The 27,692-nt window shown below is 53.0% G+C and overlaps 1 protein-coding gene across 1 annotated transcript in view; it reads right to left on the bottom strand.

The window, feature by feature from the left end:
- Positions 1-27,151, bottom strand: part of RAB11FIP4 (RAB11 family interacting protein 4) — a 133,590-nt gene extending 106,439 nt beyond the window's left edge. Inside the window, exon 1 of the mRNA XM_021669766.2 lies at positions 26,993-27,151. Coding sequence (XP_021525441.2) covers positions 26,993-27,151 — 159 coding nt within the window. The remainder of the gene's footprint in view (positions 1-26,992) is intronic.
- Between the last annotated feature and the right edge of the window lie 541 nt (positions 27,152-27,692).

Here is a 27,692-nt window from a genome sequence, read left to right as displayed (position 1 = left end):
ATCGAGCCACTGCACTCCAGCCTGGGCAACAGAGTGAGACTCCGTCTCAAAAAAAAAAAAAGGAAAAAGAAATGATAAAACAAACAAAAAAATTATAACAGAAAGCCATCTGAAAAATCCTCAAATACTTGGGAATTAGGCAACACATGTCTAAATAATTCATGAGTCAAAGAGGAAGTCTCAAGATAAATTAAAAATAATTTAAACTAAATGAAATAAAAATACACCACCATAAAGTTCAAGCCCAAAGCAAAAGGGAGGAAAGAAATAATAAAGATAAGAGCAGAGGCCAGGCACAGTGGCTCACGCCTGTAAGCCTAGCACTTTGGGAGGCCAAGGAGAGCGGGTCACAAGGTCAGGAGTTTCAGACCTGCTGGCCAATATGGTGAAACCCCGTCTCTACTAAAAATACAAAAAAAAAAATTAGCTGGGCATAGTGGCATGTGCCTGTAATCCCAGCTACTCAGGAGGCTGAGGCAGGAGAATTGCCTGAACCCAGGAGGCGGAGGTTGCGGTGAGCCGAGATCACGCCATTGCACTCCAGCCTGGGTAACAAGAGAGAAACTCCGTCTCAAAAAAAAAAAAAAAAAAAAAAAAAAATTACCCATATTGAAAATGAGACTGGGCACAGTGGCTCACACCTGTAATCCCAGTAATTTGGGAGGCCAAGGTGGGAGGATTACTTGACACCAGGCATTCAAGATCAGCCTGGGCAACATAGCAAGATCCTATCTCTACAAAAGATAAAAAAAAAAAAATTAGCCAAGCACGATGGCACATGCCTCTGGTCCCAGCTACTGGGGTTGGCTGAGGCGGAAGGATTGCTTGAGCCAGGGAGGTCAAGGCTACAGAGAACTTTGATTGCACCACTACATTCCAGCCGGGGTGACAGAGTGTGACCTTGTCTGAAAAAAAAAAAAAAGAAAGAAAGAAAAAGCAGATATCATTACAGTCTTACATTCTTTAAAAGGCTAATAAGGAAACACTAGGAACACTTCTACACACATAGTTTCTATAACTTAGATGAACTAATGGACCAATTCTTTGAAAAACACAAAGTACCAAAGCTCATTCAAGCAGAAACAGATAATCTGAACAGTCCTTGAGCTATTAAAGAAATTAATTTCCACTGGGTACCATGGCTCACACCTGTAATCCCAGCACTTTGGTAGGTCGAGGCGGGTGGATCACCTGAGGTCGGGAGTTGGAAACAGCCTGATCAACATAGAGAAACCCCATCTCTACTAAAAATACATAATTAGCTGGGCATGGTGGAGCATGCCTGTAATCCCAGCTACTCTGAAGGCTGAGGCAGGAGAATCGCTTGAAGCCGGGAGGTGGAGGTTGTGGTGAGCAGAGATCACGCCATTGCACTCTAGCCTGGGCAACAAAGGCGAAACTCAGTCTTAAAAAAATAATAATAATTAATTTCTTAATTTATACCCTTCCAAAAAGAAAAACCTCAGGCCCAGATAATTCCACTAAGTATTTAAGGAAAATATACATAAATTCTACACAACCTCTTCCAGAGAATACATGAGACACTTCCCAACTCATTTTATGGGGCCAGTAATACCCTGATATGCAAACCAAACAAAAGCAATATAAGAAAACTACAAACCAATATCCCTGATGAACACAGATGCAATGAGCTTCAGCAAAATATTAGCAAATCAAATCCAGGAGATATATATGAATAATATAACAAGACCAACAGGCGAATAGGGTTTATCCAGCAAAGCTGGCCCAACATTTGCAAACTAATGGATATAATCTATACATGACTAAACAAGAAAAATCCATTGACAGATGCAGAGATATCAAATGGCAAAATTCAACATCCATTCATGATACCAAAAAAAAAAAAACACCTCTCAACAAAGTAGAAATAGAAGAGCACTTCCTTATTTTTCCTTATCTTAGAGAAATGAAAACTTACATTCACACACACACATACACAAAACTGCACACAAATGTCCACAGCAGCATAATCGCCCAAACCTGGGAATATCCCCAGTGTCTTTCAACAAGTGAATGGACAAGGAAGTGTTCTGTAATCAAAAGGAACAAATGATTGACACACAAAAACACAGATGAATCTCGGATGCGTTATGCTATGGAAAAGAAACCACGTCCCCAAAGGTTACAAACTGTATGATTCCATTTATGTGAAAAAGGCAAAACCATAGTGACAAAGGACAGATCAGTGGATGCCAAGAGTGAGGAGGAGGGACTGAAGACAAAGGAATGGCCAGAGGGAATCTGGGGATGAACGGTTCTACCCCTGATGGCGGTGGGAGTTCAGGAATCTATGTAAATAGTGACACTTCTTCCTCTAAGCCCCCAAGAGCAAATTTTACTGTATGTAAAGTAAAAAAAAAAAAATTATTTAAAAAATTTTCTTTAAAAATCAAGGGAACTGGCCGGGCACAGTAGCTCACACCTGTAACCCCAGAACTTTGGGAGTGGGTCAAGGCAGGAGGAACACTTGAGCTCAGGAGTTCGAGACCAGCTCGGGCAACATGGTGAAACCCCGTCTCCACAAAAAAATAAACAAAATTAGCCAGGTGTGGTGGTGCACACCTGTAGTCCCAGCTACTTGGGAGGTTGAGGTGGGAGAAGCACCTGAGCCTGGGAAGTCAAGGCTGTGGTGAGCTGTGATTGTGCCACTGCACTACAGCCTGAGTGACACAGTGAGACACTATCCTGAAAAAAAAATCAAGAGAACTGCACATATAAACTTGGATCTCTGGCTTTAAAATTTTATTTCTATCTTTTTTATAGACAGGGTCTCACTGTCACCCAGGCTGGAGTGCAGTGGCACAATCACAGCTCACTGCAGCCTTGACCTCCCAGGTGCAAGGGACCCTCCAGACTCAGCCACCTAAGCAGCTGGGACTACAGACGTACACCACCACACCTGGCTAATTTTTTATTTTTTGTAGAGATGGGGGTCTCATTATGTTGCCCAGGTGGTCTTGAACTCCTGGCCTCAAGTGATCCTCCTGCCTTGACTTCCCAAAGTGTTGGGATTACAGGTGTGAGCTGCCATCCCCAGCCCCTGGCTTTTCTTGAAAAATCAGATCTGGCAACACAAGTCCCATATTCCCCCACAGCAACAATGAGCGACAGCTGAATTCAAGCATACTGTTTAGAAAGGGAATGTGCTCTGCTCCCCAGCTGACCATGGGAAACCCAAATACCAAGTAGTTCCCCACCCCAGCTCCACCTCACCCCCACCCCACCCCACCCCCACCCCACCCCCACCCCACCCCACCCCCACCCCACCCCCACCCCAGCTCCACTCCCTACCTAGGCTGCTTCCCTTCCTGGCCCCCATGGGCATCGGAGTGGCAATTTCTGCTACCCTGGGCAGTAACCTGGGCTTGGCTGGGCACCTGAAGTCGTCTATACCCGCAAAAGGTGTTTCAGGGCTTGGCTTGGGGTGGGGTGAAGTTGAAACGACTCAGCATAAAAAAGCAGCCACAATAGAAGGCACACAGGAAAAGAGGGGAGAGGACAGTGACCAGAGGGCAAGAGGGGCACGTCTGGGCACCTGGAGACTCCCTGCAGCCGCCGGGCTGGGAAGTGCCTTCTAGCACTGAAAGTCGTGGCCCCACGTGAAGCCTAGGTTGACCCGGAAGTGCTTCTGGGGAGGGGACCCTCTGGAGGAGGTGAGGCAGCTGCTGAAGCCAGATCCTTGCTCAAGAGTGGCTACTCTGAGGGCCTTACTTTCAGGGGACAACTGTGGGGATCCTGGGGTACCGGAGGCATCGCAAATCCCAGGACCAGCTGCAGGGTTTTCTGCTGGGAGCTGGCCAGGTGAGATGGATGGTGGGGAAGGACGCGAAGGGCAGCAAGAGGGAACAGGAGAGGGAGAGGGAGCCATGCTGGCAAAGGCAGCGGGTCTAGGGTAGATGGAGGGAATGTGGGGAGGAGGAGTCCTCAAGAGATGGGGCCGAAGAGAGAACAAGCCTGAAAGACAAGGGTTTATAAGCCAGGCAAAGGGCTTGCATGCACTTTATCCTGAATATGAACCATAGTGAGAACAGGGGCAAGTGCTGGCCGCGGCGGAGGGAGCCCTAGCTGGTGTCAGGCAGCCTTCGAAGCACTCAAGTGCATCACTCCCAGCAGCTCCGTGAAGGAGCCAAACAGCCCATCATTCCCCTGGCACAGCAGTGGACCCGATGAGGCGCCGGCCTCCACGCACAGCAGGGCTGGAATCCAGCTCCCCCTGGCTCTGTCCCTCTCCAGGATGGCCCCTCCTCCTGGGCTCCGGCCTCTCCTGGGGCTTCAGGCGAGATGCTCCAGCTGCTTGTTGATGCTCACTCCCCGCAGTCCAGCTGCCTGACATCAGGGCACACAATAGGACCCTGTACTCTGGAACTGCCACCCCAGGCCTGCTGGTGTGACAAAGGGCAAGGCGGCCACTGGCCCTCTCCGTCAATTCTGAGGCAGGGATGGGAGAGGAGCCAGGCAAGAGCTTCAGCAACACCAGCCTGAGACAAGGGATGAGGGATGGATTTCCAAAGTGGGTCCCGCCAGTTCCTGCACCCTGAGCCCAGGCCAGAGCGTCTGACCATCTTGCTCCCAATCCCGAAGCCCACTCCCCTCCATGTGAAGGGCTGTCCCATGGAATCAGTCACACTTGCCCTGGGTGAGCCACAGGTAGAGGGGTGACAGCATGTGGTTGTGGAAAGAATCCTGGAGGAACCAGGGGCCCCGGGCTCAGGACCAGCTCCATCATTAGTGGGGCCCAGGGCAAAGGGGAAAAGTGCCACGAATTTAAAGAAGGTGACCACAGAGCACTGAACCCTGTGTGACTGCACAGGCTGCAGGCCCAGAAAGCTGGCTCTGCTTGGGCATCAATGATTGCACCTCGGGCACATTGCCTCTCTGAGCCTCAGTTTCTGTATCTATAATGCACTTCTGGCCAGCTCGCAGGGCCGCCGTGACGATCGGATCCAGCGATGAGCCAAGGACGCCAGAGGCTGTAGAGTGCCATGAAGAGCCAGGTGCAAAGGTGCACAGAGAGGGCCTATGGGTGAGCCTTCCGCCGGGAGGGGCAGGCAGAGGGGCCACTGGCCAGCTGGGAGGCTGCAGAGACCGTCCGTCCACAGGGGGTCCGAGGTGACAAAGCAGGGTGGTCCCTGAGACCCGCTGAGAATCTCGGGGTCACTGTGCTTCCTGGGCCCTACATCCAGTCCCAGCTCCACCACCAACTGCTTTACTGAGTGGTCTCACTGAGCTCCTCCCTCTCTCTGGGCCTCAGTTTCCCCATCTGGAAAATGGCAGCATTGGATAACATTAATATTGAATGTCTCTTCCAGCTCTGAAGTCTAGATGATCACAATGCTTTCAGTTAAGTTGAGGTGGGCATGGGGTTGGGGGAGGAAGAGAAGAAAACCAGAGTGGAGAAGCAGATGGGGGAAGCAGAAGAAAAATGCCTCCATGCACTGGAGCTTCACCAGGGACCAAGTAAATGGCTTGGGGACCTTGGAATGGGTGAGGCCCTGAGGAACTACTCAACCTCCCTCTGAGCCTTTTACTTTCCCTCTTCTATAAAGTCAAGAAGTAATGACAAGAATGGAGGCACATCCATTGGTCACCACTATCCTGCCCCTCCCCTCTTCTCTGTCCACATACAGCCCCCCTGGGTCTGAGGTGCCTACCTTCTGTCTGACCAGGTTCCTGGGGCCCGCTCAGCCTGTGGCATGAGTTGTGATTGGACCAAGCCAGCCAGGCGGGCTCATTCTCCTTGCCAGTGATTTGTTCGGGCAAAGGCATATTATACATCTCTGGCCAATGAGCCATGAGGAGACATCTGCAGGGGGCTCTGAGAGAGGCTGTCTTTGCAGGTGGGTGGCATCCATAGGAAGCTCTCCCCTCCCTGCTTCCCCTGCTGGAGAATGGACACCACTCAGGTCGACCCCGGCCGGGAAGCTCAGTGGAAGGGGACTAGGTCCTGGCTGATGCCTCTGAGCCCCTGGAGCTGCCCTACCTTGGACCCTTGTAATATAAGAATACATTTGCCTTAGGATTTACATCATTTTGTATTGGTTCCTGGCTCCTAAAGCTGGAGGGCCCCTACTCAGTGAAGGACCTCTGGGATAAAAGGTGGTGATGGGAGGGAAAGTGGAAGGGGCTGTGTGGCTTTGGAGTGCCTCTGGCCAGGGTGGCCAGACATCCAGAGGGCCGGCCAGCACCATGGCCCTGTGACATGGTATCCAGGCCACTGCCTCCTGGGAAGTGCTGTCCCACCAGCCACAGCTGGAGATGCCTTCCTTTATGGGACCACCAACACGTCCATCCCTCTGAGTGTCATCAGGCGGCCCCTCATTCACAGCCTGAGCCTGGGCTGACAGAATCCCTCAGGCCACCCACGAGGGCTTTGTTTGAGGTCTGAATAGGAGTGAAAGTGACAGAAGCCTGGGTGGTCTCTGAAGCGGACTGGCCTCCACATGCATCCGTCCATCTGCCCGTTCCTTCCGCAAATGTTTCCACAGCTCTTCAGCCAGACTGAAGGAGACAGAGAGGCTCCTAGGAAGCTCCCAGGGAAGGAACAGATGTCCTGGAGTTATTTTTGAGAGAAATAAAAATAGCCTGGGGAATAGCATAAAAGTGCGTAGGTAACTGTTAACACTGCGACATGCCCAGGGCCAGCGTAGCGGGGCTCCCAGGCTCTGGAGGCAGACGGCGCTGTGCTGGAATCCCACCTCCTCCATTTCCCAGCTGTGTGACCAGCCACAATGACTCAACCTCCCTGAGCAGCAGCACCGCCTCGTCATGTGTCAGGCCTGAAGGGAATGGCCTATCGAGATGGCCTGGCGGCTGACACAGAGCAGCCTCGGGATAAAGGAGGCTTTCACAGGCAGAGCACGGCTGGACGCTGGTCAGGAGGCTGCTGACACCGTGAACTTCATGAGCTGGGATGGCCGGTCCTTGCACCGCTCCTTCTAACAATCTTTAACTGGCTGAATTTACAAAATGACCCGGATCATTTCTAAACTTAGGGGAAAAAAACTCAATAAAGCTCTTTTCATTCTTTTGAAAAACTGCTCACTGCATTGTGGGGGAAGATAAGACAGACTCCATCACAGTGTAACCCCCTCGAAGGTGCTACCTCAAGTCCTCGAAGTTTTGGGGCCGGGAGGAGACAGACAGCCTAGAGGGTTTGGGAGATGTGGAGGGGCCTTGGAGGAGGTGGGGTTATGCTGGAGTGCAGGCGGGAGGGCTGACACAGCAGGTGTAGGGGATGGGGACTCAGGAGGGGGGCTTTGGTGTGAGCAAAGGCAGGGAGGAGGGAGAGGGTAGCTTAAGGCCAGGCCCTAGAGGTGCCCGAAGGGTCTGAGGAGGCACAGCTGCTCGGAGTGGCTGGAGGGCAGGGGGAGAGGGAGGACACTCTCTTCTGGTGGGGACCGAGGGAGGGCAGCTCCTTGGCTGCGCCCTCAGTATGAAGCCCTCTGCTGGTATCTCTGGCTCTCATCGAAGTTTGAAAGGCTCTGCTCCCTGCAGGGCTTTTGTTGGCTTCTGACACGTTATTTAAGGTTACATGGGAATGTCTGCTCACCAAACGGGGGTGCTGGCCTGCACGAGTTGGGCTGCTCCGAGCTGTGTCCCTAGACGCTGCCTCCTCTAATCCATCTATACTGCCCTGTTCAAAACAGGCCCTGCCCGCCCCAGCCCTGACACTTCAACTAGACTCAAACTGAAAAACTCCCACCAGCCCTCCTTCCATTCCCCAGAAAATGGAGTTAACCAGGACACCTCGTGGCCTTTCAGTGAATTGAGGTTTAGCTACAGAAACAAAGCAAAACACAGTGACTCCAGCCAGAAATTTCCACTGCTGTTGCTGTCAGTACAACACAAGACGGCAAGTGAGAAGGGCGACTTGCTCTGGGAACCCAAATGGAATTTCAAACCTACCATGAGGCCCTGGCAGACCCCAACCCCCCTGAGCCTCAGTTTTTTCACCTGTGAAATGGGGCAGGTACCACTCCTCACCTCATACCGTCACCATGGGGGTCAGAGGGGATCCGGATTTGAGAGCTCTTGCCATAGGTGAAATACTGCTCAGGGGTGTAATGACCCCTTGCTGCCTCCTCCAAGAGTCCCTCCCTGCTGCCCGCCAGGGGCCAGGCAGACAGCTACGGTGTCTGCGGGGCCAGTGGCGGTGGTGGTGGCGGCGAGATCCTGCCCACTGGTCAATCTCTCCCTCCAGAAACCCCAGCTGGATCCCAGGGGCAGTGCAGCCTGCAGCCCTGGCAGAGGCCCTGAAACCTACCTGGACTGGTGCCTGACTGCTTCCGGGACTCACTGGTGCTCACGTACATTTTCTGGGCCAGGCCTAGCCAGGAACTGGGGGCAAGAGGAGCTCCCAAGCCAATGTGGGCCGCAGAGACTAAGGTGGCGCAGCCCCTTCCTATCCGTGGTCCCTGTGGAGGGACAGGGCAGAATGGAGATTATGGTTCCAGTTTCATGATGAAGTGAGTGGGACCCAGAGAGTTTGAGTCCCTTGTCCAAGGACACCAGGATGTCCTTTCTTAGACAGTGCCAATGTGTTACATGTAGGAAGCTTTCTGAAATCCGTAAGTTTGAGAGAAGCTGGGCCAGAGTCACTGTTTTTACCCGAGGCTTTCCTGGACTAAAGTGAAGGGGGCCGGGCGCGGTGGCTCAAGCCTGTAATCCCAGCACTTTGGGAGGCCGAGGCGGGTGGATCACGAGGTCAAGAGATCGAGACCATCCTGGTCAACATGGTGAAACCCCGTCTCTACTAATACAAAAAATTAGCTGGGCATGGTGGTGCGTGCCTGTAATCCCAGCTACTCAGGAGGCTGAGGCAGGAGAATTGCCTGAACCCAGGAGGCGGAGGTTGCGGTGAGCCGAGATCGCGCCATTGCACTCCAGCCTGGGTAACAAGAGCGAAACTCTGCCTCAAAAAAAAAAAAAAAAAAAAAAAGTGAAGGGGAAGCAGGCTCTGTTTCCACATTGCTGGACCAACTGCTGGCCTGGAATACCCTTTCCTCCCTCTCTTTGCCAGACACGGGGTGGGACCCCTGCACTGGAGGCCTAGAGCTTTTCTCCCTTACACAGGACATTAAATGGGCCATTTCCACAGCAAAACTGGCATCTAGGTGACAGGAGGGTGGTGGTGTACGTGGTCACCCCTAGAGGATGAAACGTCTCAGTTCCCTCGCCCCACACCCCTGCCTGTAGCTCCTGGGTGCAGCTGCCAGCATTGATGCACTCACGTGGGGAGGGGAAATTCTGGTGGGATCTCCCTGGGTCCTCCAGGGACCAAGCTGGGTGGCTGGGGCCCTCCCAGAGCCCCAACTGAGGCGAGGATGACGGCCAGAGGGACTGTCTGTGTCTCAGACTTTCTAGCCCTCACTTCCTCTCTGCTGCAACTGTGTCTTCTCCTCAGAAAGACACCCTACAGTCTGAGTAGCTGGGCCCGTGGGAGGCACCCCTGGGCAGCTGGGCAAATTCCTTAGGGCCCAGCTGGCAGGGCCAAGGGGCACATGGGAGGTTTTGAGTCTACTCATTTTTTGGACTCTCTGTGCAAAGTTCTTTTCCAGCAAGCACAGCAGGAGGCGAGAGGCTCCATTCATGATTGAAGCCCTTATTTATAATTTAGACCTCTTTCCCAAAAGAAAGTGGCTTGGAGGTCTGGGGTGGAGGCAGAGGACCAGTATAATGTGGTCCTGGACATCAGAAAGGACTCAGGCGTGTGGCACGTGTACACCCTCCCCCTGGTTTACCCTCATGCCAGCCCTTGGAGGGAGGTTACAGGCCTCACTTAATAAACCAGAAAACCAAGACTCCAGAGAGTCAGAGACTTGGCCAGGATCTCCTGGGTAGGAGAGAGGAAAGTGAAGTTTGAGCCTGGCATTCAGATCTGAGGCCTGAGTGTCCTGCATTAAACTGTGTGCTGTCCAGGGTGGAAGGATGGGGGAATTCTCATCCTGTCATCTCAATGCAGCTCTGCAGAGCCTGTTCACCAGGGTGGGGCCCTGGAAGCTGCATTTTCCAAGGCTTCCCCTGGAGATTCTGAAGATGAGACCCTGAGAGGGTAATCCAGATTGGGCAGCTGGCAGACCTCACCCAGGCAGGCAGTGGCAGGGGGCTGGTCCTCAACCTGGGCCCTGGTCTTGGAGCTGGCAATGCCCTCTGAGGCTGGCACAAAGGCGGAAGGTGGTGGCAGTGGGGATATTCCCAGCAGCAACAGTGGAAACAGAGGGACTGCCATCACCCCTTCCCAGGCAGACTCAGCCCACAGCAGTCACAGCCCCTCCAAGAGTGTGATACCATGTCCAGCCCCCTTCAGCCCCCTCAGAGCGGCGCTGGGATTACAGGTGTGCACCACCATGCCTGGCTAATTTTTGTATTTCTAGTAGAGATAGGGTTTCATCATGTTGGCCAGGCTGGTCTCCAACTCCTGGCCTCAAGTGATCTGCCCGCCTCAGCCTCCCAAAGTGCTGGGATTACAGGCATGAGCCACCACACCCCGTCCAGCTTACACTCTTTTCTGTATGCAAGACCCCCTTTTCAATTTACTCCTGCATCTGCAGCCACAGGTGCAGGAATATGTTTCTCCATCATCATCATCGTCATCCTGGGACCACGTGGTGGCGGCAGCAAGCGCACAATCCCAGTGGCTTCTGGACTTGGATGCTTATCCCTATCCCCGCAAGAGCCCCAAATAGTCTATAACTTGTGCAGAACTTCCTCTTCTAAATATCCCCAAGGGCAGAGTCCACCCTAGTAACTCCCCTGGGTAAAGGGCTTAGGATGCACAGGTGCTGTGCTAAGTGCTTCACCCTCCTTTCATCAGCATCACACTAACCCTCTGAGGGGAACGGTGCTGCATCCCCATTTCACAGGTGAGGCACAAGAAAGTGGAGAGGCCATCCCAGGTCACTCCCAGGTCCAGCAAGCTGCAAAGCTGGGAGTTGACCTCTGACCTGTTCAGACCCTGAGTCCTTGACCACAAAGCCCTCCTGCCTCCTAAACCATCTAGCGGCCTCGAGAAGCAGAGAGAACTTGCTTCCACATCACAAGATTTCGGGGGCAGGGCTCAGGAGGCGCTGGGGCTCCTGGGTTCCTGGCTGGTCCCCTTGCACTCTATTTGTTCACTCACTCAGTTGGTCAAGTATCACTGTGCCCTGTTACGCACTGTAAACCCAGCACTATGTACCAGTGCAACGCGGTGTTGGAGACAGAGGGCTGCAGAAACCCAGCACTCTGCCAGCAGAACCACATAAATAAATGCTCCTCCCTGCTTCTCCAGGGCAGGGTGGGAACCAAGAGTACTTGGGCTGAGAGACGAGGTTTTCCGGCATATCTGTAGTTTCTTTCTACCCAGTGTCGAGCTGCCCCTTGCCTGGTAGGTGCACCCTGATTTTCCTCTGGGGAGCTGCTCCTCCCTGATTCCCTGTGATTTGGATGGGCTGCCCCTGAGGGGTGGGTGCCTGACCAGGCCTGGTCAAGTGGAGACTCACCCACTCCAAGCATAATTCTTTGCATCGACTGGGAAAACAGCAAGCATCGCTGAAACACTTAATAGATGTCGGGAAGACATTTGGTACAGTTTACCATCTGGTCTTGAATAAAACTCTAACAAAAGGAGAACGGGGCAGAGAGGGGGTGGTCTTTATTAATACGCAAAAGAATATTAACCTAAACCCAAGTACCGACAAGCTACTTAACGGTAGGAAGCTATGTCCCTCCACTGTAACAAATAACGAGGAAAGGATGCCGGGGTCCTGCCTCCGCCAGCCCTCACCAACCCTCGTCCCTACTGGCTCCACCACAGTCCGAGACCACACAGGGGCCAGGGAACGGCCTCAGCTCCACCAGCTGCGTCTGTCTGCTCAGATCAACTCCGCAGCCATCTGTGTGCACGCTTCACCTGGTCCATCATCCCTGCTCTGCTGCTTGTCACTTGGTTTTTCTGCCCACCAGGCTGGAGTCCTCCCCTGATCCGTAGCAGGAGGCCTGACTACCTCGTGCTGGCCCCTTCCCTTTCTGTTAGGCCACCTCTCGTGCCAGCGCCAGCCTCGGCCTCTTCAGGATTCACTGCTTGCTTTGGGACCCTGTCTGTAAGACCACAGCCCCTGCCCCGGCCCTTCTCCTTGACTCACAGCTGGGTCTGTGGCCAATGTTCCAGTGCGTGCCAGTCGGGGCGATGTCTCCTGTGCCCACCCGGCTTAGCTCTAGAGAGGCTGGTGGCTCCCCTCTCAGAAGGAGAAGTAATTGAACTCAAAAGAAAAGAAGACGTAACAAAACAATGACTTTCAAAGTGGATGGGACGGCTTACCTAAAAATGCAAAGACATCAACCAGAAAACTACTAGATGTAATAAATGAATTCATACCAGTGCTGGGAGCAGAGATAAATTTACAAAAAAATCAACTGTATTCCTATATGCTAGTGACATGCAGCTAGGAAAAAAAACCATGGAAAAAAAGTACTTCATCCTCAGCAGTAATAAAACACATTAAATATTAAACATTTATGCAGTCCAATTGTAAAACATTTATTTTTAATGTTAATATTTTGCTCCTGTTGGGAGGACTATATATAGTATGTAAAGATGGCAGCACTCTTTAGTAGACGGAACGCAATGCCAATTACAGACCCTGAAAAGTGTGTTACATTCTTCAAAATCCATAAATAATGAAGACTATCAGATGGGTTTTTTTTTTTTTTGAGACAGAGTTTCACTCTTGTTGCCCAGGCTGGAGTGCAATGGCGTAATCTCAGCTCACTGCAACCTCCGCCTCCGGGTTCAAGCGATTCTCCTGCCTCAGGCTCCTGAGTGCTGGGGTTACAGGCATGCACCACCAAGCCTGGCTAATTTTGTGTTTTTAGTAGAGACAGGGTTTTTCCATGTTGGTCAGGCTGGTCTCGAACTCCCGATCTCAGGGGATCCACGAGCCTCCCAAAGTGCTGGGATTACAGGCGTGAGCCACCACACCTGGCCCAGAGGGATTTTTAAAAGACAATAATGGTTGGCTTGTTTCAATTAAAAAATAAATCATTCCAGGTAATAATGATCAAAATGTTATAATGTTGCATTAAAAACAAAACAAAAAATTGTTGAGCATTAAAAAGAATGATGGTGATGAGGTGTGACAGGCTGGGGAGGTAAGGTGCTATGAATCCATAGGGATGCTCAGAAAAGGAAAGACTTTTTTTTTTTTTTTTTAACAGAACAATGCTCTGTGGAAAGAATGATAGAAAAATCACTATTTTGCAACCACCAGTGTAATTTACTCAGGCCAGTGAGTAAATTACATCAGTGGATGTTAAAATCATTGTGTGAATCAAATGCTGACGCTGTCTCAAGGTATGGCCCCACAGATTGCATATTAATTATAAGAGGAAGAGTACCATTATGTTGAATAGATGAGGTAGACACCACCTTAATCAAGTCATCAAACTCAGCACCCTCAAAATGGGACAAATGAACATCACGTGGCCCCTTATGAGATGCTCTGAAGACACACCACCACCTGTCCTTGCCAAAAATGCTTACTGTGTATCTAACCTCGAGGAAACAGACACATGCAGACGATGGGACAGTCTATAGGACAACTGGCCCAGACTCGTCACAAACGTCAATGTTGTCATAACTGGGGAAATGTGATTATGAACGGAAGACGAGGCGACGTTGCTGAATTAATGTGAAATCCCCGGGTGTGATGACGGTGCCGCACTAGGGCAGGAAACTGTCGCGTATTTATGGGAGAAAGGTCAAGATGTCTTCCAATGGAGATATACACGGATAGACAGACAGACAGATAAGAGATAGAGTGAAGGCCAGGTGTGATGGCTCATGCCTGGAATCCCAGCACTTTGGGAGGCTGAGGCAGGAGGATTGCTTGAGCCCAGGAGTTCAAGACCAGCCTGAGAAACACAGCAAGAACCCCATCTCTACAAAAAATAAAAATAAATTAGCTGGGCATGGTGGCACACACCTGTTAGTCCCAGCTACTCAAGAGGCTGGGGATCGCTTGAGCCTAGGAAGTTAAGGCTGCAGTGAGCCAGGATCGCACCATTGTACTCCAGCCTAGGTAACAGAGTCAGACCTTGTCTCAAAAAAAAAAAAAAAAAAAAAAGATAGAGTGAAAGAAAAAACAAATGTGGCAAAGCACTAAACAGCTGGTGAGTTGGGGTGCAGGCTCTCTGGGTGTTCATCACACTGGTTTTCAACTTTCTGTCGAATATTTTCAAAATAAAGAGGGTGGGGAAAAAAAAAAGAAAAAAACCTGACTTATGGAATTTAGTTCTGGTTTAGAAACAAATTCAAATTATTAACAGAACTAAATGTTGAGGCCAGGCAAGGTGGCTCACACCTGTAGTCCCAGCACTTTGGGAAGCTGAGGCAGGCAGATCACTTGAGGTCAGAAGTTTGAGACCAGTCTGGCCAACATGGTGGTGGTAGTGGGTACCTGCCTGTAATCCCAGCTACTTGGGAGGCTGAGACAGGAGAATCACTTGAACCCAGGAGGCAGAGGTTGCAGTGAGTCGAGAGAATGCCAGTTTGCTTTCAAAAAAAAAAAAAAAAGAACTAAATGTTGAATGAATCTTATAATAAATTCCAAATGGGTAAAATAAATATTTTTATAACTGGTATAAACAAAATAGTTTATTTATTCTTGCTAGAGATGGAAAATAAGTGTCTACTAAAGAAGTGATAAATATAATCAGAAACAACACAGATGTGATATAATTGAAAACATTCACTCATAGGAAAGATTTTGAGCAATAAGATGATTAACAGAGAGAAAGAAGAAAGCAACGGAGCAAGAAAAAATGACAAACCCTGTTGAAATATATAAAACTGACTTTAAAATAAAGGGCAAACCAAAAATTCCCCTTGATAAATGCTCAAAAAAGATCGATAGGGCAGTTTACGCAGAAAGAAATATCAAGAGTAAATAGCAACGTGGAAAAAATGCTGAGTCTCATGAGCAATTAGAAATGAGAGCGTCAACAAAAGCTGAAATGCCGTTACACACCTATCAAACTGGCAGAAACGAATATATTAAAATAACGGTGCTGATGGGGGCGTGGAGAAACAGGTACCCTCATGCCAGGAGTAAGGCTTACGTTGAGGCAGGGGAGAGAGAAGGAGGAGACATGACCATTTTTAGAACAGGTGACCAGGAGCCCAAAGCCAGTGCCTCTGGCCAGACAAGTGAGCCAACAGGCCCTGGATTCCACCCACCCAGTGTCTAGGACATGCCCCCTGGGGGTCAGGGGCTCTGAGATGCCCACACCTCTGGTTGGCAGCTGAGCGCCTGGGCTGGGAGCAGAGCCAGGGGTACTGAGGGAGGTGCAGCTCAGCCCAGGGTACCTAGGACTCCTCCTCCAGGCCTTCAGCAGGGAGCCTGGCTCCAGACACCCGCCCCTTCCAACCTCTTGAAGGCATCACCTGGGCAGCAAAATGCCCCCTGGGCTCCACCCTGCTCACACCAGAGCAGAGGATGAGCCCAGGGGTTGACCAGCTGGCCCAGGTGCCCAGCCAGGTGGGCTGGACTCAGTGAGCTGGGCCGAGCAGAACAGAGCCCTGCGCAGACAGTAATAATGATGGGTGGAGGACCAGTCCCACCTGGGATGAGGCAGGGGTGGGAGAGCGAGGAGACACGACCCTCTCCAGGATGGATTCAGGCACAGGAAATAGCTCGAGGTGGAAGAGGGTCATGATAGCTCACACTAGGCAGTCACAACCAGATGTGGGTCACCGCCAAGGTCAGGACGCGGGTCTTCAGGTACAGAAATTCAATTCAGTGCTAGTTAGCTTTCTTTTTCCTATAAAGTAGTTTAAATTTCTATATCAAGAATAATATGGCCGGGCCAGACATGGTGGCTCACGCCTGTAATCCCAGCACTTTGGGAGGCCGAGGAGCACAGATCACGAGGTCAGGGGTTCGAGACCAGCTTGGCCAACATGGTAGAACTCTGTCTCTACTAAAAATACAAAAAATTAGCTGGGCGTAGTGGCTGGAGACTGTAATCCCAGCTACTTGGGAGGCTGAGGCAGGAGAATCACTTGAACCTGGGAGGCAGAGGTTGCAGTGAGCCAAGATCTCACCACTGTATTCTAGCCCTGATGACAGAGTGAGACTCTGTCTCAAAAAAAAAAAAAACCCACAATATTTGATAATTTTTTTTCTGTTTTAAAATAAAGAGCAGGCTGGGCGTGGGGGCTCACATCTGTAATCCAAGCACTTTGGGAGGCCGAGACAGGTGGATCGCCTGAGGTCAGGATTTCGAGACCAGCCTGGCCAACATGGTGAAACCCCGTCTCTATTAAAAATACAAAAACTTAGCTGGGCATGGTGGCAGGCACCGGTAATCCCAGCTACTTGGGAGGCTGAGGCAGAAGAATCACTTGAACCAGGGAGGCGGAGGTTGCAGTGAGCTGAGATTGCATCACTGCACTCCAGACTGGATGGCAGAGCAAGACTCCAACCCCACCATACAAAAAAAAAGTCAGCTGGCAGTGGCTCACACCTGTAATCTCAGCACTTTGGGCTGAGGTGGGTGAATCACCTGAGGTCAGGAGTTTGAGACCAGCCTGGCCAACATGGCAAAACCCCGTCTCTACTAAAAATACAAACATTAGCCAGGCATGGTGGTGCGTGCCTATAATCCCAGCTACCATAGGGGGCTACTTGAGGGGGCTGAGGCAGGAGAATCACTTGAACCTGGGAGGTGGAGGTTGCAGTGAGCCGAGATTGCGCCACTGCACTGCAGCCTGGGCAACAGGGCGAGACTCCATCTCAAAAAAGAAAAAAAAGAGCAGCTGCCCTTGGAAAGATTCCTGAGAGCGAGGGCAGGCCCTGGAGCCATGTGAGCTCGGCAGGCATGTGAGCGCCACCGGCACTGCGCTCAGAGATCCAGCACCCGGTCAGGTCACCGAGATGGGGATCACGGGGGACTCACGTGAACGCCTCCAGACTGTCGGGGAGCCTCCCTCTAGCCCTCCCCTTCTCTCCATCCTCAGGCTCCCCTCTCCTTGCCCCTGAACTGGGACAGAAACCTCCCACCTCGGCCCCTTCTCTCCCACCCATGCTACTTTGAAGCGGGTTTGTCTGAAGGTACCAGAGCCGTGTGGCCCTCTGCTTAAACCTCTTCAACATTTTATTCCAACACCTTTGGGGTAAAATCGAGCCCTGCCACCTCCTGCCTCCAGCCTGCCTGGTCGGCCCCTGCCCCCCACCCTCTGCACAGGTAGGTCTCGCCTTTGGTATACCCCTTCCCTCCACCCTGGCAGACCCGGTTCCAAACTCAGCTCTGCCATCCATTTCTGGAGCCCCACTCCAGAAAGGCTTCCTCACCTCCCAGGCAGAGCGACTGTCCTGTCTTCCTGCCTCAGCCACACCTGCGCAAGCCTCTGGCCCCAGCCTTCCCGCAGGTCTGACCAAGGTTTCTACATCTCACCACCTGCCCCACCGCAGGGAAGGAATCCCATCTTACTCATCTTATACCCTTTGGCCCCAAACACGACACAGAGTCGGCCCTCAAAAAAATCTGTAAAAGAGCAGATCAGACAGCTGACTCAGAAAACCTAGAGTTGGTGGTAATGGTCATTTTAACAAACATGTGTGGCACTTACTATGTCCCGTGTCATTTTGAGGGTTTAACATGCATTGTTAATATTATCCTCACTATACAGATGAGGAGACTGAGGCATAGAGAGGTTAAGTAACATCTCAGAGTCACACAGCAAGTAAGTAGCAGAGCTGGGTCTCAAACCAGGTGTGCCTGACACCAGGGCCCAGCTCCCTGCCACTTCCCCAGGGCAGGGAGAGAATGTGAGAGCCGGCCTGGCCTACACTGAGGTGCTGGAGAAGAGTGGATGTGGGGAAGGGGCAGGAGAGCAGGATGGGGCCGAGGCTGGCTAGGGCTCCAGGGCCTCTGACTGGGGAGGATCTGCCATGCCGGCCGAGGAGGATGCAGGAGCAGAGCGTGTGGTCCAGGCGCTGACGGGGTGGCCAACTAGAGACACAGAAGAATCAGCCCCACACAGCCTGGGCCTGCAGAGGACTACCTATGGTGCCTGGCAGGAAACCAGAGCAGTCAGAGAAACGCACGCCTCCCAGGGCCGTGGAATCACCATTTGAACAGGAAGTGGTGCGGATGCATGATTCCAGGTGTAGTTCACTGGCAGCCTCCCTCCGTCTGAAACCTCAGGTCCTGCTGGCACAGCCTCCTTTCCCCGCCCAGTGCTGGGGTGGCCCTGCCTGTGGCGCCCATGGGAGGGCCCCTGGCAGTGCCTGCCCACCCTGCAGATCCCAGACCTACTTCTGATCTGTGCTTTCCCCAGTCAAGACCCCCCAGATTCAAATTCCCCAGCCAGAGGAAGCCTCAAATTTCAGATTTCTCCACTGTTAGATTTCCAAAACTCAGATCAGGTCATTCTCTCCCTCCCCTGACCTTCTAAGACCATGAGACCCCCAACTGCAGGAAGCTAAGAAGGCAGCTTTAGAACCTGACAGACCTGGGTTCAAATCCCAGCTCTTCCAGTTACTCACGACCCTGGACAAGTCACTTCACCTCCCGGAGCCTCCTGGTTACCTTGATGATGAAAGGGATTAAGAAATACAAAGGAGGCCAGGCGTGGTGGCTCAAGCCTGTAATCCCAGCACTTTGGGAGGCCAAGGTGGGTGGATCATGAGGTCAAGAGATCGAGACCATTCTGGTCAACATGGTGAAACCTCATCTCTACTAAAAATACAAAAAATTAGCTGGGCATGGTGGCGCGTGCCTGTAATCCCAACTACTCAGGAGGGTGAGGCAGGAGAATTGCCTGAACCCAGGAGGCGGAGGTTGCGGTGAGCCGAGATCGCGCCATTGCACTCCAGCCTGGGTAACAAGAGCGAAACTCCGTCTCAAAAAAAAAAAAAGAAATACAAAGGCAGCCAGCAAGCTGGGTGGGTCCTGGCCTCCTTGGGTCCCCATATCCTCCTGTCCATGGAAAATTACCAGTGGCTGCAGGAGACTTTGGTCGTTGCACAAGAGAGCCTGTGCCTGGAGAGTACGGGGCAGACAAAGGGGTCGGAGGTGCAGTCTTAGGACTGAGGGCAGCTCAGTGCCCGTGTGGGTCATGGGGGACGGGGGTGAAGAAATGATGCAATAGTCACCTCCCAAAGTGCTGGGATTACAGGCGTGAGCCACCACGGCTGGCCTAGGAATAAAAAACAACTCTATAAACTGTCAGCGCATTTATGCAATAACTTGGGGCTGGGAGGACAGCGGTGACTTGGGCATGCCATATGCCGTTTCCAGGCAGCCGCCATGTCCCCTCCATCCTGCCCAGGTAGGTGTGGCTCAGCTCTAAGAGTCAATCCCAGGCTGGATGTGGTGGCTCACGCCTGTCATCCCAGCACTTTGGGAGGCCAAGGCAGGTGAATCACAAGGTCAAGAGTTCGAGACCAGCCTGGCCAGCATGGTGAAACCCCATTTCTACTAAAAATACAAAAAATTAGCCAGGCGTGGTGATGTGTGCCTGTAATCCCAGCTACTTGGGAGGCTGAGGCAGGAGAAGCGCTTGAACCCAGGAGGCAGAGGTTTCAGTGAGCCAAGATCATCACGCCTCTCCACTCCAGCCTGGGTAACAGAGTGAGACTTTGCCTCAAAAAAAAAAAAAAAAAAAAAGGAAGAGTCAATCCCAGCCAGCTGTCAGGTACCCCTTCTGCACTGTTCCTGGTGGCACTGCTCAGGGCTGGGGTGGGGACAACTGCTGGGTGGGCCAACGGGGTGCTGCAACAGGAGGGGAAGGAGCCCCCTACCCCACACTCCAGGGCCGAGGCAGAACCCCTTCCGCCCCACAGACCTGTGAATGCCCTATACCTGCTGGCAGCAGGTTGCCCAGGCCAGGGGGCCGTGTCCAGGAGCCTGCTGCCCACCCCAGCTCCACACTGCCCTCCAAGGCAGTGCTGCCCAGCACCGACCTTCTCAGGCAGCAGGGCCCTGCCTATGGAAAAAGGGGTGTCACTGCAGTCATCCACCCCCATTCTGGGTTCCTGGGCTCCCTAGTCCCCGCCCACCAGCCTGGGCGGCTCGCAGGAATCTTCTGACCCAGGCTGTCCTCCCTCTGCCTGGTCCTTTCTCCTCCTTTGCCTCTTTGGTTTTCTTCCTGGTGCTAGGGAAGGTCCCTGGCCCTCAGAGCCAGGGCCAAGTCTGAAAGTCACTCTGCTCGTCCAGCCTCGTGACCCACCTGTACAGGGGGAGCATCCCACTTCATGGGCTGGATGCCCCTAAGGGAAGCTTGTGGCTGGTTCAAGGTTTTCTACCCACTGAAACCCCTCCGAGGGCACGTCCTGCTGATGGGAAGGGCTGACTCTTCCCCCTACTCGCGGCTACACATCCCCCATTCAGGTCTCGCCAATGGAGGCAGGGATCACACCCACCGTAGCATGGCCCCCTCAACACCGATGCGCCCTCCTTCTCCAGAACTCCAGTGTCTTGAGAATGACGCTGGAACTCAGCAAGGTTTGCTAAATGAATTCAGCCTTCATCAAGAGTGTCTGACAGGCCAGGTGTGGTGGCTCATGCCTGTAATCCCAGCACTTTGGGAAGGCCAAGGCGGGCAGATCACTTGAGGTCAGGAGTTTGAGACCAGCCTGGCCACATGGCGAAATCCCATCTCTACTAAAAACACAAAATATTAGCTGGGCATGGTGGCACACACCTGTAACGCAGCTACTCAGGAGGCTGAGGTGAGAGAATCACTTGAACCCGGGAGGTGGAGGTTGCAGTGAGCCAAGATGGTTCCACTGCACTCCAGCCTGGGCAACAGAGTGAGAGTTCATCTCAAAAAAAAAAAAGAGTGTCTGACAAAAAATTAGCTGAGCGTGGTGGCCTATACTTGCAGTGACAACTATTTGGGAGGCTGGGGTGGGAGGATGGCATGAGCTCAAGAGCTCGAGGCTGCAGCGAGCCATGAGGCACCCCTGCACTCTAGCCTGAACTCCAAAGCCAGAGTCTGACTCAATTAAAAAAAAAAGAAAAAGAAAAACCAAGGTGGCGGGGCGTGTCTGATAAGATGGATGAGTCCCAGAGGACTCTCCTCATCTAGCCTCCTCCCAGCACAGCCAAACTGGTGGGGATCAGAGGCCAGAGGGTGCCCAGCTAGGCTTCGTCCTCCCACCCCAATGCAGAGTGTGGTGCCATGCACCCATCCCCCGGCCCCAAGGGACCCCAGCCTTGGCCCCACTTCCACGATGACCTCCAACCTCGGAAGCACAGGTCCCAGAAGCACAGGAAAGAGAAGGCCTCTCCGGGCCCACTCCTGTCCTGCTCTCCTGCTCAGGTCCCAGGCGCCCCCACCTTTCCTGCCAGGCTCAGGGCACCTGGGCCTTCCTTCTGACATGCCAACCTTGTCTCTGCACAGTGGCCTCATTAGGGTGGGGCACATGGAGGGGCCCGGGTTTCAAAAGAGCACCTTTAACTACCACCTTTTAGGAATCGCTCGTTGGGGCTTTGCTGGCCTTCCAGGCCCCTGTCAATTCTGCACCCCCCGCCACTGCCCAAGTCAGGATGCTTCTCCTCTCTTACCATGTGCCACAGTCCCCTGAGGAGGCCTCCTGCCTCCATCCCTGCTCCCCCTGTTCTCACACACACATCCGCTCCTGGCCGCCTGGGTCTCCTCACTGCCTACAGGGAACCACTGATCTGGCCCTGCATTCCCCTCCACCCCTCCCTCTGGCCACAGCTGTGGAGGACACAGTTGTATCTTCCCCATTACCCAATCCCCACTCCTGAGCAGAGGAGCTTTAGTTCCAGGTGCTCCTGTCCCTGGAAGCCCACATATCTCAGAAGACATCGACCCCAGCCCCAGGACTGGCTCCTGGCTGGTCTCAGCCCATCCTAGCACCCCAATTCCTTTGCCATTTTAAAGACCCAGGCTTAAGGCAAGTGGCACTGGCAATTCCCCCATAGCAGGCATTAGCTCAGAGAGGACCTGAGGACCCAGGGAGCCCAATGGGGCCCGTCATTTCATCTCCATCAGGGCAGGACAGGCCCACTGCCCCGAGAAGATGGTGCTGTGTTCATGCATGGCAGAGGCCTACTTGATTATTCTTATTTCCATTTCTCTAGCAAGAAGGATGGCCTTCAAACCGGAAAAGGAAGAGGACCGTGCTGCAGGGAAGTGTGGTCCAGGACATCTCTGGCTGCTTTCAACGTCTGCCATTCTCTGACTGTTGAGAGGACGCAAGAGGGGCAGGAACACCACAGCTGGTTCAGGAGGGTGGGTTGAGAACACAGAGGCCGGTGCCAGATCTTGACCTTAATCCCTAGCAAATCCCCAGTCAGAACAGCCTCTCAAAGATGCTTGCAAGTGTTTAGAAAATAATAATAATCACAATGAGAGCACCAGCAATTCTGATGTTATGCCCACTCTGTGAAGATACTGGGCTGAGCCCTTTGTGTGTATTAACTCAGCCAAACCCCACGATAACCCTATGGAATGGGGACTCTGATCAGCCCCATTTGATGGATGAGTAAACAGAGGCCCAAAGAGATCAGAGAGACAATGCAATACATCAGAAGGCAGCCTGGGGTCAGGGCATTGAGCCATCATGTTACGTCCTTGTCAGAGTCCTGCTCCCCTGGCATTGTCGACTTTCAGGTCAGGGCAGTGGTGCGCCTCCATCCCTCAAAAACCTACATTTCTTTCTTTTTTGTTGTTGTTGCCACAAAAAAAAAAAAAAAAGGAAAAAGAAAGAAATGCAGATTTTTTGTTGTCTCACTCTGTCACCAGGCTGGAGTGCAGTGACGAAATCTCAGCTTACTGCAAACTTTGCCTCCCAGGTTCAAGCCATGCTCCTGCCTCAGCCTCCCAAGTAGCTCGGACTGCAAGTGTGGGCCACCATACCCAGCTAATTTTTTTTTGTATTTTTAGTAGAGATGGGTTTCACCATGTTGGCCAGGATGGTCTCCATCTCCTGACCTCGAAATCCGCCTCGGCCTCCCAAAGTGCTGGGATTACAGGCGTGAGCCACCACGCCTGGCCTAATTTTTGTATTTTTTGTAGAGATGGGGTCTCCCCATGTTGCCCAGGCTGGTCTCAAACTTCCTGAGCTCCAGTGATCCTCCCACCTCAGCCTCCCAAAGTGTTAGGATTACAGGCATGAGCCACTGCGCCTGGCCCATTGTCTCCTGTTTTCTGCTGTGATGCCTAGGTCAACACAGCAGGGAAATATCAGGGACTAATTAATCCATAAATAACATTATTAATTAAAGTTCACACTTGGTCCAGACTTCCTGTTTTTGCCTGATGTCCTCTTCCTGGTTCTAGGATCCCATCAATGATACTATATTTAGTCATCCCGCCTCCTTAGTCTCCACTTGGCTGTGACAGTGTCTCAGCATTTCCTTGTTTTGGATGACCTGGGCAATTCTGAGAGGTACTAATCAGGTATTTCACAGAATGCCTCTCAGTTGGGATTATTCTGGTGTTCTTCTCATGACTAGACTGAAATTACTGTTTGGGAGGAAGACCACAGAGGAAAAGGTCTATTCTCACCACATCACACCAAGGGTATATGCCATCATCATAATTTGTCACTATTGATGTTGGCCTTGATCACTTTCTGAGACAGTGTTTGTTGGGTTTTCCATTCTACAGTTGCCCTTCCCCCCATTTTCCAAACTCTACCCTTTATAAGGAAACCACTACGAACATCTTATGCTTATAGGGGGGAAGTTATGCTTCACTTCCTCAATGGGGCAATTATCAACATATGTTATTTGGATTTCTTCTATATGAGAGATTTTCCTATTACTTATTAATTATTCGTTGTTCAATAATTTATATATATGTATATTTCATATGGCCTCATGGATATTTATTTCATACTTTATGACCTTGACCTAGTATATTTTGGTTTCTGCAACGCATTTGATCCTGGTATCCCTGGTATTCTGGGGGTAGGTGGTAAACTGTGGACAATCAGCTCTAGGTTCACTGAACCCCATATCTAATAAATGATCATTATCCACTCCAGGGCACCAAGCGGCTGGGAAATTAGGGTCACTGCCTGATTTTTAAACAAATGAAATAGAAACTGTCAGAGTACACTTTTTGTAACGGAGTCCTCCCCTCGGCCAGAAAAATAACACTCCAATTTTGTAATGCATCAATGGATGTGATGGGTGGTGAGCAGAGACGTCCAATCTATTTCCATGGGTCTCGGTCAATACTGTATGAGCAGAAAATCACCCCAACAAGTGCCTTGGGGCCCTGTCCATGGTCCTGCCCTGCATGTTTAACCAGCCTTGTGGATTCAGACACACGAAACACTGCCTCTCCAGCCCACAGGCACCAGCACAGCTGAGAGTGACAGAGGCAGGATGTTAGATTCTTTCTCTTGACTGATACAATGTGATGAAATGAACAAGATGAAATTAAATGGGATTAAGGGTCAAGTAACAGGCTTAGATTCAAGAAATTATTGACACAGATGACAGGCCCAATTGCTTCCACAAGCCAAGATTATTAAAAGAAAAAGGAATTGTGGTACAGTAAGAGAGAACAAAAGGTGACAACAACCACATACACTGCACAGTCCTGGAGAGGAAATGGCAAAAATGGACATTTTGGGGTCAAATAGGGAAATCTGAAAAAGGTCTGCATATTAAACGAGATGAAAATTTATTGAAGCAGAAAAGTGATGATCATTTACCAGGAATGAAAGTAGGTTACAAAACAGTATGCACAGTATGATCTCATTTTCTGGAGAAAATTGACATATAAGCACAGAAACAGCTCTGGAAAGCTCTGACGGAAGTGTCACCGAGGCGCTGCCTGACAGATAGGACACATACTTTTGTATTTTGCTTGTCCCTATTTCCAGTTTTCTGCAAGGCATATCCACCACCTCTGTAGTAATCTCAGAGTATGTTTTTAAAAGAAAGAAATCACTGACCCTCCCCCAAGGGTGAGGAATCCCTGGCTTGGCAGAGTTTTCTAAAACAGATCTCTGGAGGTTTTGGTGGCCAGAAACTCAGTATGAGTGGAGTGTGCAGTGCCCCATTCAGAGGCAGCCCCATCCTGAGCTCTGTGCATATGTGTGAGGACTTGAAGCTAGAACAGTCTGCTGTAGGGGGCGGGGGGAGGTCTGCTGGTCCAGCCTTTTCATGTTATTGCTAGGAAAACTGAGTCACAGAATTAGTTGATGGCAGCTTTAGGGCCGGAAGCCAGAGGTCTGGCTACTGGGTCATATGGAAATGGTGTAGGACTTCAGGATCCGGAGTATTTACCTTGGAGAAGGGAAAATGGGAGTGAGGAGCTGGGAAGGAGAAAAGGGGCAGGAGTGCTGTTTTCAAATATTTAAAGGCTGCCCCAAAGAAGAGAGACCCAGGTGAGTGAGTCCCTGTGCAGAACTGCGATGACTGAGTGCCAAGCAGGTCTGTCTCTAGAGTGTGTGAGGGAGAAGGTTCATGGCAGGAGCTATCCAGCTCAGGGAGAAGTGGGTGAAGCTTGCTGGGCACGTGGCTGAAGCTGGTGGCCCCTGCCAGAGGTTGCTGGGAGGCCCTTCCCACCACTAAGGCTCTGTGGTTCCAGAGCTCCAGGTTTCAGCCAGAGCTGGTGGCTTTACCAGGCCTGCAGCCTGTGTCCTGAGAGGAAGGAGCAGGGCCATCCACATGCCAGAAGTCTGCTCAGTCTGCTCCAGATGGGAGCCACTGGGAAAAAGACAGGGCCTGACTGGCCTTTGGAGAAGGAGAGGGGTCATGCTGGCAGCAGGCAGTGCCCCTCAGCAGAGACCTGCAGTGGGCAGTCTGGGCTCTCACAAGCACTGGAGTGGTGCTTCCTGGGGTGGGTGCCTGAGTTCTCAAACCCTGAAGCTCCCTCGCTCTCTTCTGCCCACTGCTCTCAGCAACTCACAGGTCCTGGCCCATGCCCAGGTGTGGGTGGAGAGATGATTCTCCATCACCTCCCACTGTCTGGTGACATGGAGGCACAGGCCCAATCTGGCCATCACCCAGCTTCCCCCATGTTCTAAAATGCCTGGCCTGACCTGTCCTGGGAACACAAAGCCAGCCAATGCCCACTTGAGGCCCGTGGGCCCGGCCCCCTCATGCGGGGGCTGAGGCCTTAGGTGGCCTGGAAACCCACTTCTCAGGGCTTCTGTGTCCAGGGGAAACTCCTGACCATCTCAGCCAGGTGGATGTCCCGTCCTCCCCTTAAGACACAGTCCCCAGTCCCCATGCCGGCGGCACCAGAGGACACGGATGTAGTGTGCGTTCAGTAATAGGACTCCGTCCACCCGGCTGGCGGCACCAGCCCTCCGCTTCCAGCCCTGTTAACAATCCACAGCAGTCCTGCTTTCCCCAAATAGACGCGGCCTCACCTCAGGAAAGCCCCTGCTCAGTCACTGCTCCCTGAGCCTGGCTTTGCCTGGCCTGCCGCAGCCAACACAGCCAGCTGCGAACCCGGCTGCCCAGCAGAGCCTGAATGAAAGGTCACCCGGCACTGGGCCGGGAATCCACGGTGGCCCCAGCAGACACCTTCTACGCCTGGGCAGGGTGGGTGCCGCCGAGGAGCTATGGCTGCGGAGCGCCCCTACCTGTCCCTTTCACCCCCTGCCCCGGCCCAGCAGGGCGCACACAGATCCTTGCATCTCGGTCTCCGCAGCGGGGGGTGGGGTGGGGAGCCTAGGGCCGGGTTCTGACAGCGCTCTTCCCCAGACACGCGGGGGGATGTGCAGACAGCTCAGAAGGACCCGCACAGCCGAGGAGGGAAGGTGGGCGCAGAGGCCACCCTGGCGTGAGGCTGACGCTCCGGGCTGGGGCGCCGGGGGAAAAGCGAGGGCCCGGCTGGATTGGGGATGCCCGGGGAAGGGGGCCGAGGTCCTGAGCTCCGGCGGAGGGGCGGGCAGGAGGGAGGCCACCGCCTCGGGCCGCGCTGGTGAGCCGGCGGGGGAGCTGGGGGAGGGGCGGCGGGGCCGGGACCGGACTGGGGCCCGCTTACCTCCTCGCCCTGGCCGAAGCGCAGTCCCAGCGCCGCGACGCGCTCCACGCGCAGGAAGCCGTCGGGGTCGCGGCCGCACACCTCGAACACCTCGCGCAGGCGGCGCACGGAGCGCAGCAGAGCCGCTGGGGCGCCCGCCCAGCCCGCGCCGCCCGCCATCCGGGCCGGCCCGCAGCTCAGCCGGGGCCCCGCGCCCGCCGCGCCCGCCACCCGCCCGCCGCCGCCGCCATCGCCGCGCGCCCTCCCGGGCCGCCCGCCTGGGTCTGCGCCGCGCAGCCTCCGCCCGGTGGCGGCCGCGGCCGATCCGTGTCAGCAGCGACGCCGCAGCCCCCGCCGCTCCGGAGGGGAGGGGAGGGGAGGGCGGGGGCCGCGGCGAGAGCGGGAGGGAGGGAGGCGGCGGCGGCGGCGAGGACGCTGCAGACAAAAGGAGCCCGGGTCCTTTCGAGTGGGACCGCCCACGCAGGGTCGGCAGGCGCAGCGCGCTGTCAACGGCCGCCTCCGCGGCCTCAGTTTCCCTTCGCGTCCCCAAGCCGGCTCATTCCCGTGGACCCCAGGAGCCGCCTGAAGGCCCCGCCCTGCCGGAGGATTCCGCGGGGTCGCGCCCCTCCGCTGCCCGAGCGTTCAGGATGCCCTGGGTGCCTCCTGGGTTGGCGCGTTTCGTGACTGCATTCATTTCGGAGGAAGCTGAGGCCCAGAGAGG

Source organism: Aotus nancymaae, unplaced genomic scaffold (assembly GCF_030222135.1).
Source record: "Aotus nancymaae isolate 86718 unplaced genomic scaffold, 86718_ANA_hifiasm-v0.15.2.pri h1tg000072l, whole genome shotgun sequence".
Lineage (NCBI taxonomy): Eukaryota > Metazoa > Chordata > Mammalia > Primates > Aotidae > Aotus > Aotus nancymaae.
This window is presented reverse-complemented; position numbering and strand designations above follow the sequence as displayed.